The sequence below is a fragment of the Citrus clementina genome, unplaced genomic scaffold, assembly GCF_000493195.1.
Source record: "Citrus clementina cultivar Clemenules unplaced genomic scaffold, Citrus_clementina_v1.0 scaffold_3, whole genome shotgun sequence".
Lineage (NCBI taxonomy): Eukaryota > Viridiplantae > Streptophyta > Magnoliopsida > Sapindales > Rutaceae > Citrus > Citrus x clementina.
This window is the reverse complement of record NW_006262339.1, coordinates 16,680,129-16,696,837: the sequence shown is the minus strand read 5'-3', so window position 1 is coordinate 16,696,837 and position 16,709 is coordinate 16,680,129. Positions and strand designations below refer to the sequence as shown.

General features: G+C 32.7%; 2 protein-coding genes and 1 pseudogene across 2 annotated transcripts in view; 1 reads left to right on the top strand and 2 right to left on the bottom strand.

Annotated features, from left to right (window-relative positions):
- LOC18050222 overlaps positions 1-2,062 on the bottom strand; it is a 4,811-nt gene extending 2,749 nt beyond the window's left edge. The window contains exons 1-2 of the mRNA XM_006441317.2: positions 1,400-2,062; positions 441-665 (exon numbers count right to left, since the gene is read on the bottom strand). Of these exons, the coding sequence (XP_006441380.2) occupies positions 441-665; positions 1,400-1,903 (729 nt within the window). The 5' untranslated portion in view covers positions 1,904-2,062. The remainder of the gene's footprint in view (positions 1-440; positions 666-1,399) is intronic.
- Positions 2,063-3,661: 1,599 nt separating this feature from the next.
- Positions 3,662-10,695, bottom strand: LOC18050221 (UTP--glucose-1-phosphate uridylyltransferase). Its single transcript, XM_006441316.2, has 20 exons — positions 9,807-10,695; positions 8,897-8,991; positions 8,626-8,716; positions 7,538-7,598; positions 7,345-7,422; positions 7,223-7,273; positions 7,077-7,129; positions 6,543-6,618; positions 6,361-6,418; positions 6,190-6,236; positions 6,048-6,113; positions 5,861-5,893; positions 5,634-5,671; positions 5,479-5,554; positions 5,342-5,398; positions 5,138-5,221; positions 4,951-5,049; positions 4,762-4,866; positions 4,132-4,203; positions 3,662-4,038 (listed from the first exon to the last, which is right to left on the bottom strand). Exons 1-20 carry the CDS (start codon positions 10,463-10,465, stop codon positions 4,012-4,014), a joined length of 1,926 nt encoding a protein of 641 aa, XP_006441379.1. The 5' UTR covers positions 10,466-10,695; the 3' UTR covers positions 3,662-4,011.
- A 1,145-nt stretch (positions 10,696-11,840) lies between these two features.
- Positions 11,841-13,815, top strand: LOC18050220 (annotated as a pseudogene).
- The last annotated feature ends 2,894 nt before the right edge of the window (positions 13,816-16,709 follow it).

Below are 16,709 nucleotides of genomic sequence, written 5' to 3'. Positions count from 1 at the left end.
GTTATATTTAACTGTAAACTTTGTTCACAGGGATATTTTATAAACAACTTTGTCATGTTGTTTGACATTTGTAAGAGTTAAGAGTAGAGCAGGTGACTCAAGCTGGTTGTTTTACAGACAAGGAACCATACACTACAAAGGATCTACTGTAGAATAGGGTGCAGTACCAGGAGGCATGATAATCTATCTGTGACATTCAATATATATAATTTCAAACAGAAAACGACTTGAAGTGACATTCATTATATCACATTCTTTGGTCATTGAAGTTATATCCTTCCGTCTTTTGCAATCTCTCATATTTCCTAAGGAAATGCATATATTGAGTCTTCTAAATTACTTGCTACAACCAACTAGTAAGAACAAGAAACTCACCACAGCCAACATGTATCAACAGGAAAACAAATCAACAGCTAAATAACCAAATTCAGAAAACAAACCTGATGTAAATGGTGATCTAATTCCCAACAGAGAAACACAGCAAAAGTCCCAATGTAAAAGGTGATCTGCTCAGAAATAAACTTTCCAATCGCTACTTCACTTTTAAGCTGATCTGCCCGAAAAACTACTGGCAAAGCTGAAAATAGGTAAGCTGCACCTGACAGCTTTAAGGCTTTTTTAATAGCTGAAGGGAGGCCCATCTTGAAGCTGAAGAAAGGGGGCCGCTGTTGAAGCAGACATTTGAAAATCAATGGTCATAAGTCTAATGACTGGAAAGTTAAAGGGAAATGAAAATTTCCTAATGAAGAAAATCATCAAGGACGTCCAAGCAGTTAAAAAGTAAACGCTAGGCAATCCATTTCAACTTCCAAGCCCATCAGAACATAATATGACATAATACTCGACTTGTTGGAGATAGAGCCAAAATGTCTTCCAAAATTCATCGCCAACATTACCAGATATGCTCTCATAACCAACATAGAAATATCAAAAATACAAGATCGATTGTTATTACCTCCTACAAACTAAAAACCTAATTGAGAACTCAACGATACCTCCATTTCAAAATGTCAAACTGAACACCAAATATACATAGGCAATCTTACACTCATGCACGATCAATTACTAAAAAAATAATAATAATAAAATAAAATCCATTTACTCTAGACTGAAGTATTGACATAATTAAGAAGACCTGACACAATTACACACGGTCCATTTTAACAACACAAACACTCAAATGATGAAAGTAGCCCATGTATTGTTGCGATTAAATGATGTCATAATATGAATATACACAATATGATACTCTTTAAGACTGTGGTTAGCTAATATTTTCAGAGATTATAACTCCGGGTCTGCTGGTAATCTGAATTGTCTACCGAGCATTAGCTCAGAAATTAAATTTATGTGCCGAGGCATTAACTAATATTAATTAATTAAAAAGAACAAGACTGACCTGAATAATGGGAAACTCCAAAACCCATCTCTGCTTATAAACATAAAAGAAAGCATAGAGCAACCCACAGACAAAACCCCTAAACCCCACCCTCCAAAACAACTCAACTCCATCAAAGCCCTCAAGCCAACAAACGGACGCGACGGACAGGAACCCGGAGGCGGCTGCGACGGCGACGAAGAGCATGAGCGTGAAAGAAACGACGGCTCGGCGGTGGAAATCAGGAGACCAAGAGGAGAGGAGGGAGAAGGCGAGGCGGAGGGGAGGAACGGGGCGTTTGGGTTGAGGAGGGGAGGAGGCGAAGGAGAGGGCGGAGGAGAAGGCCAGCTGGGACACGTGGAAGGTGGAGAGAGTGAAGAGGAACGTGAGGATTGAGCAGCGCGGGGAGAGGACGAGGAGTTTGAAGAAGAGGAAAATGGCCGTCGAAGGAATTGATTGCCATATCAGGAACCCTAAGTGCCGATTTTTGACTACCGTTTCTGGTTCTACGGGTGACGACGACATTTGGGGATTCCTGAGAAGAGACTGCCCACTGAGGCGGGAATATGAATTGAATGATCTTAATCTTATGAGATGCTGCAAATGCTTCCCCTTTCCACTTGCTGAAACTTGTAACTGCACTGATTTCAAATATATATATATGTACCATACCCCAACTTGACATTATTCACATGGTTGAATTTACCCAAAGACACGAGAAATTACGAGACTGCTCTTATTTTAAAATCAATGTGCCTTGCTGATAGGTAATTAGAGTCAATTGAAATCAAAATAGACAGAAATTAAAATGAATTGAAATAGAAATAAAGAATCGTAATTAGAATAATTTATTTATTTTAATAATAAAAATTAAAATTAGAATAACCTGTGTTCTCATTAATCTATTTATTTTATTTAAAAATTAGAATAAATTATTTTAAGTTATTAATATATCCTTAATTAATTACCGTCATTTTTATTATTATTTATTATAATAATAGTTATTATTATTCAAAAAAGTATGTTAATAATAATAATAATAATAGCCTTAATTTTAAAACCATAATTTGATTAAGTTTTAAAATTGGGTCTATAATTAAAAGTCTTAACCATTTAAATGGGTTCAATTTAAAAGCCATAATACTTTAGATATTAGTATGGAACCTAATAATTAGAAGGGACTAAAATGGCTCAATTAATGAAATTTTAAGGTTTAAAAGGGCCTAAAGTCGTTCTTGATCTTAATTGGGCCCGCTCCTATAAAATCAACCACTTTTTTTTAATATCAATTTCTTTCATTATATGTATAATTTTATGAATTCATGTAATGTGCCTTATGAAATATGTATGATGATGCACTAGTTACCAATAGCAAATTTTTACCAACATTTCGAAAATTGTAAAATCAACAGATGTTCCACCATATTAGGACCAAAGGTATGACTTGACTAGCTTGATATGCAGTTGGGTAACTTTAATTTTTAAGATATAATATTAAAATGTTTGATAAATACATGTGCTATGATTAAAAAGTTTAGTAAATTTAATCCTGCACTATAAGAAAAAAACTCCATATCTTTTCTTTATTTTTGTCAATATTATCATTTAATAGTTATAATTACTGCACACTATCAATTTTAAATTTATAGTTACAAGTTTTTTTTTTTTTCATAGATGCAACTTAAAAGTTATAATATCTCAATACTAAACTAGATTATAATCCAGTGGCATATAGCTCTTAAAATATAATAAACAAGTCAAACAATCAATTCGCAATCAAATTAAGGAAAATTTCTCAAATTTTAACTTTTAAACTTTCATGATGTGAAATACTATCGAAAATATCGACTGTATATCAATCCTTTTTTAGGAAATGAGATTCAAATACCTATTTATTTGTTTGTACTACTCCAAAATGAATGAGACTTTTCGGACTCACAATGATTAGATAATTAGAATACATCTAATTTCGTTTTTTGAATGGCGTATTATTTTGTTAATGAAAATAAAATATTATTTTTTTGTTCCAACTCTGATAAAGTATTTGTTAAGTGACTTATAAAATTTTAATCTAAAGATAAAATCCAAGAAAAAGTTTTCGAAAAACATTTTCCATGGATCAATTCCGTAAAACACTATCAAACATAGTTTTGTAAGAATCTCATGCTTGAAAACCAATATCAAACACCCTCGTTGGTTATTATTTATTTAAGTACAAAATTGATAAATATATTAAAATATATATATATATAAATTAACTGAACATCATTTTGTTTGGTGAATATGAAATACTTAAAATAAGGGGAAAAAATGACCTTCCAAGATCAATGTGAAAAAATAATAAGATCCATATCTGAAGACTGAAATGAATAATGAAATAAGAGAATAGGCCCATAAACTAATTTATTATTACAACAATGGACATCATTCATGCCTTAATCTATCTAGTTCTATAACTATTATTATCCTCCGAATTGATGGCAACATGATTGAACTGCCAGAAATGGATGGCTGCAAGCAAGCAAAATTCAATAAAATAAATACATTGAACTGATATCACCTTTTATTGGAAAATTTTTCGGTCCTCGATGTTCTTCAACACTGTGGAACAGAAGGCCGGGAAAAGATCCTTCTCAAATATCTGCAACATCCTTGATCTCCTGAATAAACGAACAAAGATCAAAGATTATTAATTCTGAAGAGAGTGAATTGCAATGATCCAATCTCAATGTGCACTCTTTGAATGATTTTACCTTGTTCTCGAGCACAATTCCATCGGGAATTTCCAATTTCATCCCCGGTTTAGCAACAATACTTACTTTCCCCTTCAGAAAGAGAAAATGGGAAAATGTTAAATCAATCGGTTAACAGAAAGAAACCCCACTATGGAATAGTTGCTCCTGAATACACCTTATGACTGAAATCAAATGCTCAATTATTGGTATTAATAATAAGTTGTTATATTCAAACATTCAAATTTAAATCAGTCGACACTATAAAATGAATGTGTGGTCCCCAGAAGGAATCCATAATAAATGTTCTCTTTACATACGACAAACCATTAACAAGAGCTCCAACCTGACCAACCAGCATGTCCTACAGAAATCTTGACTTGTGAGGAAGAAAAATGGATAAAGGTTTTCCTTTTTGGAAAAAGGAAACAAGAGAAAGCATACGACCTATATGTTATTCATAATTCAACCTATGAATAATATCTCATGTGATGGTTAAGTAATCACATGTAACTTCCAACCGTCAGTTTGAGAAATCGGAAAGGTCATTACATGACAGCATCAATGTAAATCCAATTTATTTGAAGTTCATAAGCAGGGTTCAACCATTAAAGACCCCAACAAAGAACAACTTTGCTGCTTCAGAAATACCTTGAGTGTAATCCCAGCACCAAACCACACATCGCCTTCTACCTTCAAGCTATCCAGGTTAATAATACTAGGTATTGACTTGAAGCGACTTTGGAAGTCATTAACCTGAGAACGAAGGATATAAACACTCAATAAAGAATGCTACATCTTACAACGACAGAGCATGAAGTAGCAACGCAGTAAAATCACCTTCTCAAATTCAGGTCCCAATTCTATAGAAGGATTTGCAGGATTATCTCTAGCGGGATTTTGGACTAAAATGCCTTCATCAGCGGTGTACAGATCTGACTGCAAAACGAATGAGTGTGACTAACAAAGAATCCAATCCAAATTCAAGACTTTTCCCTATGGTTGCAGCATGCAATCAAAGCATCACCTGGAGAAGAAGTAAGTCTGACGTCGAATTCACAGGGAGATAACGAGATTGAGCGACATTGATGCCAATAGTGTGATCAAAGAACTGGTTTGAACAAAAAAAAAATATAAGAATAAAAACACCATTGACATCTGGGATAACAGTGACTTGGTTAATTACTTCTTGGTACCAAATACAAGAGTTCTTAATATACATGAGAAATACCTGTATAGCTGAATCAGCAGCTGTTCCTCGCGAAATGATTTGATCATCATTGACTTCCTGGGATAATTTACTTGTTTTATGAATTATTTGCCTCCTTAATAAAGCTAAAGGACTTTGTAAAGATAAAGGAATGCTACCTTCGAACTAGAGAAATTTTCAACCTTTAGTTCATCAGTATCAATAAGTCTCTTGATGGCTCTTAAATTCACCCACCTGAGAAAAATGAAATACATATAGAATCAAGAATATTTGAAAGTTCTAATGAATTTGCAAAACCTGGTAGTTCACTTACATGCTTCTTGTATTGATAAACTTAAACTTTCCTCCAGACTTTTTGACCATGATAAAACAAAAGATAAAACATTGATCAGCTAAGAAAGCAAAAGAACATATGGAACAAATCATACTAACGTAAATAATATTACAAGTCTATAAACGCAATTTAAGATGACATGTTAAAAACTCATTTTTTTACAATATGTTAATATTACACTACACACACACACATATATGTCTTACTTGTTTAGTGGGATTCTGAGTGATGTCCACAAGCTGCACCACATAACAAAAACAATGCAGACTGAAATAAGCAGAATGAACTCTTTTTTTTTCCCCTCAGTGGCAACAAAATGGCCCAATTAGATACCATTAGCATTCACTATTTTGAGGCTCTACCAAATTCTGAATCAAGCCAAAAAACACTAACCTGGAACTTTCCTGGCCGCAAATTAATCAGACTGTTTCTCAGGTCAATTGAGGGAACTGGAGCAACCTGAATATATGAAGAATAAAATAATCTGTGAGCCAAAGTCAAAGAAGCATAATGAACAATAGTCATTCCACAGTACCTCCATACAGTACTCAATCTGGTTTTGAATCAAATGATTGAAGATTTCTAAAGCATGTCAAGAAGCACAAATACCACAATAACTTAACTTGACAACAGAAAGTAAAAAATAATACCAATATACTTTTCAAAAATCAAGAGAAACAAATTACTAAAACCAAGACAAGGATACTTGGGTCAGCAACAGCTGCAACATTGTCCGAGTCAACCACAAGGGCATACTCCTTACCCTGGATGATAAGTGAAAGATGTTTAGTTATCCTTTTTCCTAGCAAGAACTCTTATTTTATCGTTTCTCTGGTGAAATGGAGGAATCATTAAAACCCAAGATTACAATCGCTGTGAAAGTAATACCTGTACCAATAATAAATCAAGGGTGCCGCTTTTCATCAAGGAAAGGAACACTACACTGTGATCAGAAGAAGGATACCTGTCAAAGTGCACAGAATTAGCACAGTACATCGAAGGCATCTACATAGTCAATATAAGAAGCATGCAAAATACTTAAGGTAGAAATTGCAATCAACCTCAACAAAAGTTGTAATTTGCAAGACTTCATCTGGAATAAATTTAAGTATTAAATAATATAAATTAAGGAAAAAAATATATAAGTCCTGCAAGCCATCAACTTCAACAAATCCCATGTCCTCGTCCACCAAAAGATTACGAATACTTGATATGAACTCATTGTCAATAGGGAAGAGTCAGCAAAAAGAAAGCAGTTAAGGGTAGTGACTTTTCATGAGAATGCCTAGTGGTCTGGGAAACGTAATTGAACACTAAGGCAACAAAACACATCATAATGCATACCGTTTTAATCAATATCTAGCACATTTAATCATAAAAAATACATGGGGAAAAAGGAAAGAAAGAATTTAAAAGACATACAATTTGTCCTTACGACTATGTCCTTCAAATGATTTCTCATGAGGTTGTTGGCTCTACAAAAGTCAAAAACATGTAACTAATCATATGCCATAAACCAAGTTGTAAAGAACAAAACTCACAATCTCATGCAGTAAAAATTTACTAACCAGACTTAAAGAATGAATATCAACTTTTGAGTTGGAATATTTCTCCAAAACCTGCATTGGACAGTTTTGATTAATAAACTCTGGTAATATACGAGGTCAAAGGCATGACAAAAGCAAATGACCTTTTGAACACGATCGTGTGTCTCAGCTGTATCCATAAGTAGTAGAGGAACATTGCACCCATACTTGGAATTGAGAGACTACAAACAATCAAAACAGACAAGAGAGAAAAACGTGAAAAGAAATTTTGCTTTTAAATAAGAAACAGAAACATAGAGAATGGTCTAAATATGAGAAATGAAAACAAAAGCTGACCTCAACTTGATCAACCATTAGATCGAGAGGAGTCAAGTTATTCTTAACTTCAATTGCAGATCTGCATGAAGAAAATACAAATAGAAGAAATTTTAAAAATTTAAACAAACGATGTAAAGGCAATTACATAGAATGGCAATAAATAAACCTCCATCACTGAAACTTAAAAGCTAACACACATCATCTAAGGCACAGAAAAATGGTACTAGATAGTTGCTAATGAAGCGTACTAGATAACAAGAATATGCCAGGTGGAGAATGCAAATCAATAGAATGCATGGGTCTATTCAACATAGCTCTAACCATTTACATTTCAAACAAATAAATATATTTAATAAAAAAATATTTCAGGTCTTGCAAAAAAAATCAGATTAACAATCAGAAAACTACTCTTTTTTTTTAATATTTCCTTTTTTATTTCAGGAAGCAATCTGGACGATGAAGTGTAGAATCAAGCAATTCAACGGCTGGAAAATTGACTTTTATCCAGAAGAGGGTAAAATCATGATTGTATTACTCTTCAATTGCATTAAGTGCCAAACAAAAGGGAAATTATTAAGCTGAGAAACCGAGATTCCAAATGTTACCCAAGTCCTATACAAGAGATATAACCTAAGAGTGGTGAAAAATTTTCAGATGTAGCAAAAACTGAATATGAAGAAAGGTCTTTACCTTTCCTGAAACCAAAAGAAACTGACGCTTGATAGATGGCATATCTTTTTTAAAAGCAATAACATGTTAAATAAATAGCATCTAGTGGAATGCATGAAACTCAATATACAAACATCCCTGTAGCTATATATTGAAATTTACTAACTTCACAGGCTCTTAATTTGAAATTGCAAGGCATTACCAAAGATGTATTAATAATTGCAAATTCAAATTAACTAAACCAAGCTCTTTGATAAGATGGTAGGACTACTAAGGATTCCATTCTCTTCACAGATTAGAATATAAATTTATGTTCATTACTAAGTTCAACAAAGAGGAGCTCCTCTGCAAAATTGATACAAGTAAAAAGATATCAACTGATTTAACTAAAAGAATTCATTGAAAATTGAAAATTTCCAATAATATTTAACGCTTACTTTGGCCCACTGAAACCCATGTTTGTTCCCAAAGCTCCATTGAACTTCACCACCACAAGCTTGTCCAGAAGCATTTTAGTTTCCGCAATATCTGGATTTAGAAAACAAATGAATCTAGACTATGTTCCTTTTTCAGAAAATCATATACACAGATACTTGCATACCTACATAATGACTTGCATGTACATATAAAACTGTGTGCTTGTATATGCCAAAATAGGATAAAATTCATGAATGAACAAAGGCAAAGCTAATGTGAACTGAATATTACCTTCAGAAATGGATGCTAGGCTGTCATAAGGAACAACAAGTATTTCATCTTTTGAATCAATCTCCCTCTTGGTCTCAATTAGTCCCACTTTCTCCCTTCAATTTAGAATTCAGTATCTTATAATTTGAAATTACGCTAACATCGAAAAATAGATTTAACAATGCTACAAAAAGCCCTATAGGGAAAGAATAAGGTATTGGTAGACCACTACCCTTTTCTTTCCACTCAGTTTCCTCCTTTTCCATTTCTCACATTTCAAACAAATTTCAAGTATCACAAAAAATAAACAAGACATTCAACAATAAAAGGTTCTCATATTCACTTTCGTAACAGCTCAAGAAGAACAAAACTAGAATAGTTTCTGCACAAGATTATACAAACCCATAAAATAAAGAAAATACAAAAGGAATACAATTATATAAATCACGTACTATACATCTAAGGTAATGGATATTGAACACTGTTTAAACATCAATATTTGTGTAAATTTCATGTACTTGGTTGAGCCATAGCCAAAACAATGTTGCTTCTTCTCTTGTGATGTCACAACAGATCAGGTTACACATTATGTTTGTCATAAAATCACTCATACTATCAATATTAGCAAAAAGATATCATACAACAGATTGTATAAAATAAAAAACCCTGGCATCAATATCATTGTTACATTCAACAAATCTGCTCAGACGTAAAGATATTTACAAATTAATTATGCTGCCTACGATTCAACATCCACCATAAAGATTCTTTTAATTTCTTCAAAACTGAACTCCACGAGTCTTCTCTATACGCATCAGAAACATATCGTATTAATAAACATACTCTACTCAACATCCACCATAGATTATTCTAATTGCAAAATTAAGTTCAACAAACGAAAAACTAATTCAAAGCATAAAAACTCGCATACCCATTTCCTTTCTTGCTATCAATTCTTTCCCTTTGATCTTCATCATCCTTCAACAATCCCAACTTCTTTTGCTCGACCAAGAAGGTTTTCGTAATCATATTACACAACAAATAAACAAATTGCACCGAATCATTCCCCGGCACGGGGTACGTAATCTTGCTATAAACATCCAAAGGCATACTCGAATCCACCAATGCCACAATCGGCACCTGCAACTTAGCAGCCTCCATAATCACTGACGACTTTCTCTCGGTGTCCAACACCACCACACAATCCGGTAACTTGGTGGGACCAAACCGAATCTTCTTGTTCCTGGACCGAAACTTCTTGGGACTTGAACTGTTTGTCAAGAAACCACCCATACGCCAAAGGGCATTCATGTTGGGGTTATAGCAGCCTATCTTTTGAGTCATTTGGAGGACAATTTCGTCAAACAAAGGGTTCGTGTTCACAAACATGAAGGCGGCCCTTTGTCTGGCTAACAAAGAGATGAAGTGGCAGGCGTTGCGGAGACAAATAAGGGTCTTGTCTGAATCGATGATGGCCATTGCGTTACGGAAGCCGTACGTGTATTGCTTGAAGTGGTGGGCGGCCACGCGCCGCCCCAAGTGGGCGTTCGTGCTTAAGAGTTTTTGAATAATGATTGAGTGGAGTGTCATTTCTTTTAAAAAAAAAAAATGAATCAAATGAGTCGCTGATACAACAATAAAAATGAAGCGATTCTCTGCTGATGGGTTATGTTCTGAATTTGTTTCTCTTTCTTTTCACATTCATTAGCTTCCGTGGAGTCGCTGATGCCTGGTGGTTACTGTGAGTAATAGGGTTTATGAGTTTAGAATTTGGTCGGGTTTTTTCCTTTTAAAAAATGGACCCATTTTACAGGAACAACAAAATTTTCGGATTTTTTTAAACTTTGGCACAAAGACAATTCTGTCAGACAAAAATACCCTTTAGTTTAAACTCCATTTAATTTAAATTCAAACTTGTATAGCTAGTGAAAATAAGATTATTTAAAAACCATTCAACCAATCATGTAGGATCTCTGATTTTCAATATGACAAATTGACAATACAACTATACAAGTATATAGGAATTTAGAATGAACTAATTTATAAAATGGATGATTTCTATTTATAACAATCTAAAACTTTTTTTCAAATTTTATTCTTGTGTACAATAAGTTCGAACTTTCAAGAAATGTGAAATATACAAATATCATGTTTTATGATTAGTAAAATAGACATTTATAATTTATGATAAAAATCCACTTATGCTTTGAGTATCAAAAATATATTTTAAAATGTATATTTTTAAAAAGAAATGGTCTAGATTTAATGCATATTTAGTATGATTTATTTAATAATTATAAATATTTATTTAGTTCTAATTTTTTTAAATCTTTATTATCGTTAGTTTCATTTTAAATAGAACTTTTGGTGAGTAAATAATTTATTTTGTCTCTATTACTAAAATCTTAAATTTTAAATTTTTGAAATTAGAGGCTGGAGAGTTTTTTTAAAAATTAAATTATCTAAAATACTTATAATTTATTTTACAATTTTATAACTTTATCTATTAAATTAATTTTATAAATTTTAATAAAAATTTTTATTGACAACAAAAACAACTAATCTCTTATAATAGAAGCTCTACTAGTAAAATTTTTCGTTAAATATATTTTATTTAAAACTTACATGAATAAGGTGTGTTTTATAGATTGTATTTACTTCCATTCAAATAGTGGGTCCACCCTGAATTTCCATAACAATAATGATAATACTGGATTGAAATAAGATAACAATACCACTAAAATTTAAAAAGTAAAGTAATTAAAAAAAATTTAAAAGTAAAAGTAAGATTAAAAAAACAAAAAAATAAGGGTTAAAACAGCCATTTGACATTTTCTATGAATAATGGTTAAAGTCTTGATGATGGTCGACGCAACCGCAGCGCGCGGCCTTCGCCGAGGAAGAAACACTAAACAGTAAACACCAATTCTTCCCCCCCCGCCCAAAAAAAAAAAAGACAGTAAACATGAAACCACAGTGCAGCTTAAAAGTCAAAACCCAATTTAAACCCCTAAAAAATTTTATTAAAAAAATTTTAAAAAAAATCATTAATCAAAGAAGAACAGCTGATTTCCAATGGCTACCAGAACCCAGTTTCGTTGTTTATTTTCTTCCGAAACGGTTTCGAAAGTAAAACTCTCATCTTTGTTCAAAAGCCCACGTCAAATTGCGGCGGTTTCAAGTCCAGAAACCCAGCTTAATGAGTTCCTGCACGAGAATTGTAAGTTAGGTATAATCAATCTCAATGAAGCTCGCTACTTTTTCGGCTACATGACGCACATGCAACCCTCTCCCCCCATCTCATCATTCAATCTGTTATTTGGTGCGGTGGCTAAGAATAGACATTATGATGCTGTTATTTCGTTTTACAGGAAATTGGTTTCAATTGGGTTGTTGCCAGATTTTCTTACATTAAATATTTTGATTAATTGCTTTGGTAATAAGGAGCGGGTTTGTGATGCTCTCGTGGCTTTTGGGAATTATTTTGAGAAGGGGTTTTAGCCCAGACGCTGTCACTTTTAATTCTTTGATAAAGGGTTTGTGTGTGGAGAATAGAATCAAGGAGGCAACTTGGCTGTTTAAGAACATGATTGCATTTGGTGTTAGGCCTGATGTGATTACTTACGGGACTTTGATTAATGGATTTTGTCGAACAGGAAATTTAAGTGTTGCTCTTAGGTTACATAAAAAAATGGTTAGTGGAGATTATGAGAATGGGCTTATTTCGAAGACTAATATCTTTTCCTATAGTATTATTATTGATAGTCTTTGTAAAGAGGGATTGGTGGACAAGGCAAAAGAACTGTTTTTGGAAATGAAGGGTCGGGGAATTAATCCAGCTGTGGTTGTTTGTACTACTCTAATTCATGGTTTCTGTTGTGCGGGAAATTGGGAGGAGGTTAATGGTCTTTTCATTGAGATGTTAGATCTAGGTCCACGACCTAATTTGTTGACATTCAATGTGATGATAGATTGTCTTTGCAAGGGTGGGAAGATTAATGAAGCAAATGGGTTGTTGGAATTGATGATTCAGAGAGGTTTGAACCCAGATAGATTCACCTATAATTCGTTGATGGATGGTTATTGTTTGGTGGGTAGAATTGATACTGCAAGGGAGATCTTTCTCTCTATGCATAGTAAGGGGTGTAAACATACTGTAGTTAGCTATAATATTTTGATCAATGGCTATTGCAAGATTTTGAATGTGGAGGAGTCTTTACAGGCAAATAATATCTAATGGAGTTAGGCAAACAGTTATTACATATAATACTTTGTTATCTGGCCTTTTTCAAGCTGGTCAAGCTGGTTATGCACAAAAACTTTTTGATGAGATGAAACTTTATAATGTTGAACCTGATTTAAGCACATACAATATTTTGATTGATGGGCTTTGCAAGAATAATTGTGTTCAAGAGGCTGTAGAACTCTTTCATATGTTAGAAATGAACAAGTTTGAATTTGGAATTGAAATTTTCAATTGCCTTATTGATGGATTATGTAAAGCGGGGAGACTAGATAATGCTTGGGAACTATTTCACAAATTGCCCCAGAAAGGCCTGGTGCCAACTGTTGTAACATATTCCATCATGATACATGGGCTTTGTAGAAAGGGGAAGCTAGAAAAGGCAAATGATTTTTTATTATACATGGAGAAAAATGGCTGTGCTCCAAACGTGGTCACATTTAACACACTTATGCACGGTTTCTTACAAAATAATAAGACATCAAAAGTGGTCGAACTTCTACACAAAATGGCTGAGCCTGAGAGAAATTTGGTGCCAGATGACACCACGTTTTCCATAGTCGTAGACTTACTTGCAAAGGATGAAAAATATCGCGAATGTTTGAACTTGCTTCCAACATTTTCTGTCCGAAAGCCAAAAGAAAGTTGAGATGATGAAAGTTGGGTGAAGGGAAGATGACTTTCGTGCGCATGTGGTGAAGGGAAGATGACTTTCGTGCGCATGTCGCATAATTTTGATCCTTTGATAAAATTAAGGTATGATTATCTAAGCTGAATTGCTTCCTGTGTAGTTTTTTTTATATATGGTTACTAAAGAGTTTGTTTTATTGCAGCAACTAAATACATGGATGAAGGCCTCCGAGCTCAATTATGATGTTATATCTGTATAACTGGCATGGTGATCACTGGTAGTATCTTTAACCGGATTATTCATTATTTACGATGTCACAATTTATATGTGTATTCTAGTGTGTGTTCTTTTTTTTTTTTGGGGGTGATTATTGCTAGATTGATTATAATATCACATGGGCAGGCCATCTTTTTAGCAATATGCAGTGAGCTTATTCTGAGTCACTAGTGATTTTCTTGTGAATTTAACTTTGATAATCTTGTTTGGTTTTAGCCAAATTTTTTTTGTGAATATTTTTAGCACATAACTTATAACTTATTACCCCTTTATGAAAAATGATGTAGGAAAGGAGCTAACTTTTACTTAAGCTAGACCTACCTTTGTATCATTTTGTACCTGTTTAGCTGGTTGGAGGCTGGGTCATAACTTTCTTGAGCTAAACAAATACCAATTGTTTTCCCCCCTCCCAAAGGGAAATAAATATCAGTTAGGATACTTGGGAGAAGAGAGGCCTGGGCTTGGAGAAGGCTGAATGGTAACTTTTTCTTGTGAATCTCATTTGCGTTATTAAAAGGCATTCTTTACATTAAGCCTTAATTTCACAGGGCCAAGATGTAATATAGTTAGTGATTATTCTATCGAGCAAAAAATCTATAAATAAATAATCAAATTAATTTATTATGTCAGTCATGTCATTGCCAAGTTCATACAATGGTTGTTGACTTTTGTTGTTGTTCTGTAATTGACAGGTTCTGCTGTTTCTAAGTCTAGCTACAGGGCCTGTCTATATGTGACAATTTTCAGCCTTCAAGTCTCGGAAGCATGATAGGTTGCACTGTTCGTCTCATGCCGCAACCTGAAATGTGATCCTGATGAAGATTATAGTTTGAAAACTACTCATTACTGTTGCGAACCAATGAGGATCCAGAGCCTGTCACTAATCCTTTGTTCGAGTGTAGGTCTGATACGCTTGGGGATGATGGAGATGGGAATGCAGGCCCCATAATACTTTCTGCTGTGTTGCTAATTCTTTGATATTGGTTGCAGTTCATTACTGATCTTCTATACAAATGTGCAAATTAAGCGGTGAACAAAGCCGTTCTAAAGCCTTTCGCGTTTTCTTTTGACAGCGCTGCTTTTTAATTTGTCAAATTAGTTTGAACAAATAGATATTCATGGAGAATTATATAGCCTACAGGGTCATCCTCCAATGCATTCTTTTGGACAAACATCAATTTAGTTTGTGAATGTTCCAAGTTTATTTGGCGTGTCCCTAATTTTGGTTACTCTTTTTCATTTATTGGTTTATATATTTCAACTTATTACTGCACTACTTTTGTGTTTAATGTTTTTATTAAATTCGTTAAATACAAATATTTTGAGTTAAATTACAAGTAAATTTTATTTTTCGTTGGATGAGACCTTTATTTTGGTTAAATTTTCTCCCTTATTAGTAAATGAGTTTCAACTAATAATTTCACTAGTTTTGTATTTAATATTGTCATTATCTAGACAAGATTTCAATTATTTAGATTAAATATTAAATTTACTTTATAGAATTTTATTTTTTGTTGGATTAGTAATTTTAGTTAAATTTTCTCAAATATAGGTTAATATATTTCAATTTTTCAGTCCACTAGTTTTGCGTTTAATGCTCTTATTAAAATTATTAAATATAAATGTTTTGAGTTAAATTTCAAGTAAATTTCATTTTATCATTAGATTAATTCCTTATTTTAGTTAAACTTTCTCTCTTATGGATTTATGTATTTTAACTAATGATTGTGTTGAATGTTCCTATTATCTAGGTACAATTACAGTAACTTAGGTCAAATACCAATTTTACTTTGTAGAATATCATTTTCGGGTGGATTAGTCCTTAATTTTTGTTAAACTTTCTCAATGATAGATTTATATATTTCAATTTTTCATTCCTATGGCTTTGTATTTATTGTTCCTACAAAAATCATTAACTACCAATACTTTGAATTAAATTATAAGTAAATTTCATTTCTCATCAGATAAGTTCTTGATTTTTGTCAAACATTTTCCTTTATGAGTTCATTAATTTCAACAAATAGTTCTACCAATTTTGTGTTGAATTTTTCCATTATCTACGTAAGATTCTAATAATTTGGATTAAATATCAATTTTACTTCGTATAATTTTATTTCTGATTGGATTTGTACCTAATTTTAGGTGAACTTTCTTAATTATAGGCTAATATACTTCAATTTTTCAGCCCACTAGTTTTGCTTTTAACGTTTTCACTAAAATTGTAAACTATCTACATTTCAGATTAAATTCTAAATAAATTATTTCTTATTGGATGAATTTCTAATTTTAGTTAAACTTTTCTCTCTTGTATGTTCATGTGTTTCAACTAATAATTTCACCAGTATTGCATTGAATGTTCCCATTATTTATGTAAGATTTTAGTAAATTGGTTTGGATACCAAATTTACTTTTTGAATTTTATATTTGGTTAGATTAGTCCTAAAGTTTGGTTAAACGTTCTTATTTATGGGTTTAAATGTTTCAATTAATTAGTTCATTACATTTATATTTGAAGTTCCTACTACCTATGTTACGTTTTAATATTATGGATTAAATTCCAAGTTGATTTATAAAATCCAAAGTGAGCTTTTATTTTACTCCTCTTATTTCAATAAATATCAACTTACCAAAATATATTAAAAATTTATTACTGTACCCCTAATCTTTTTTCTATAAACTACAAT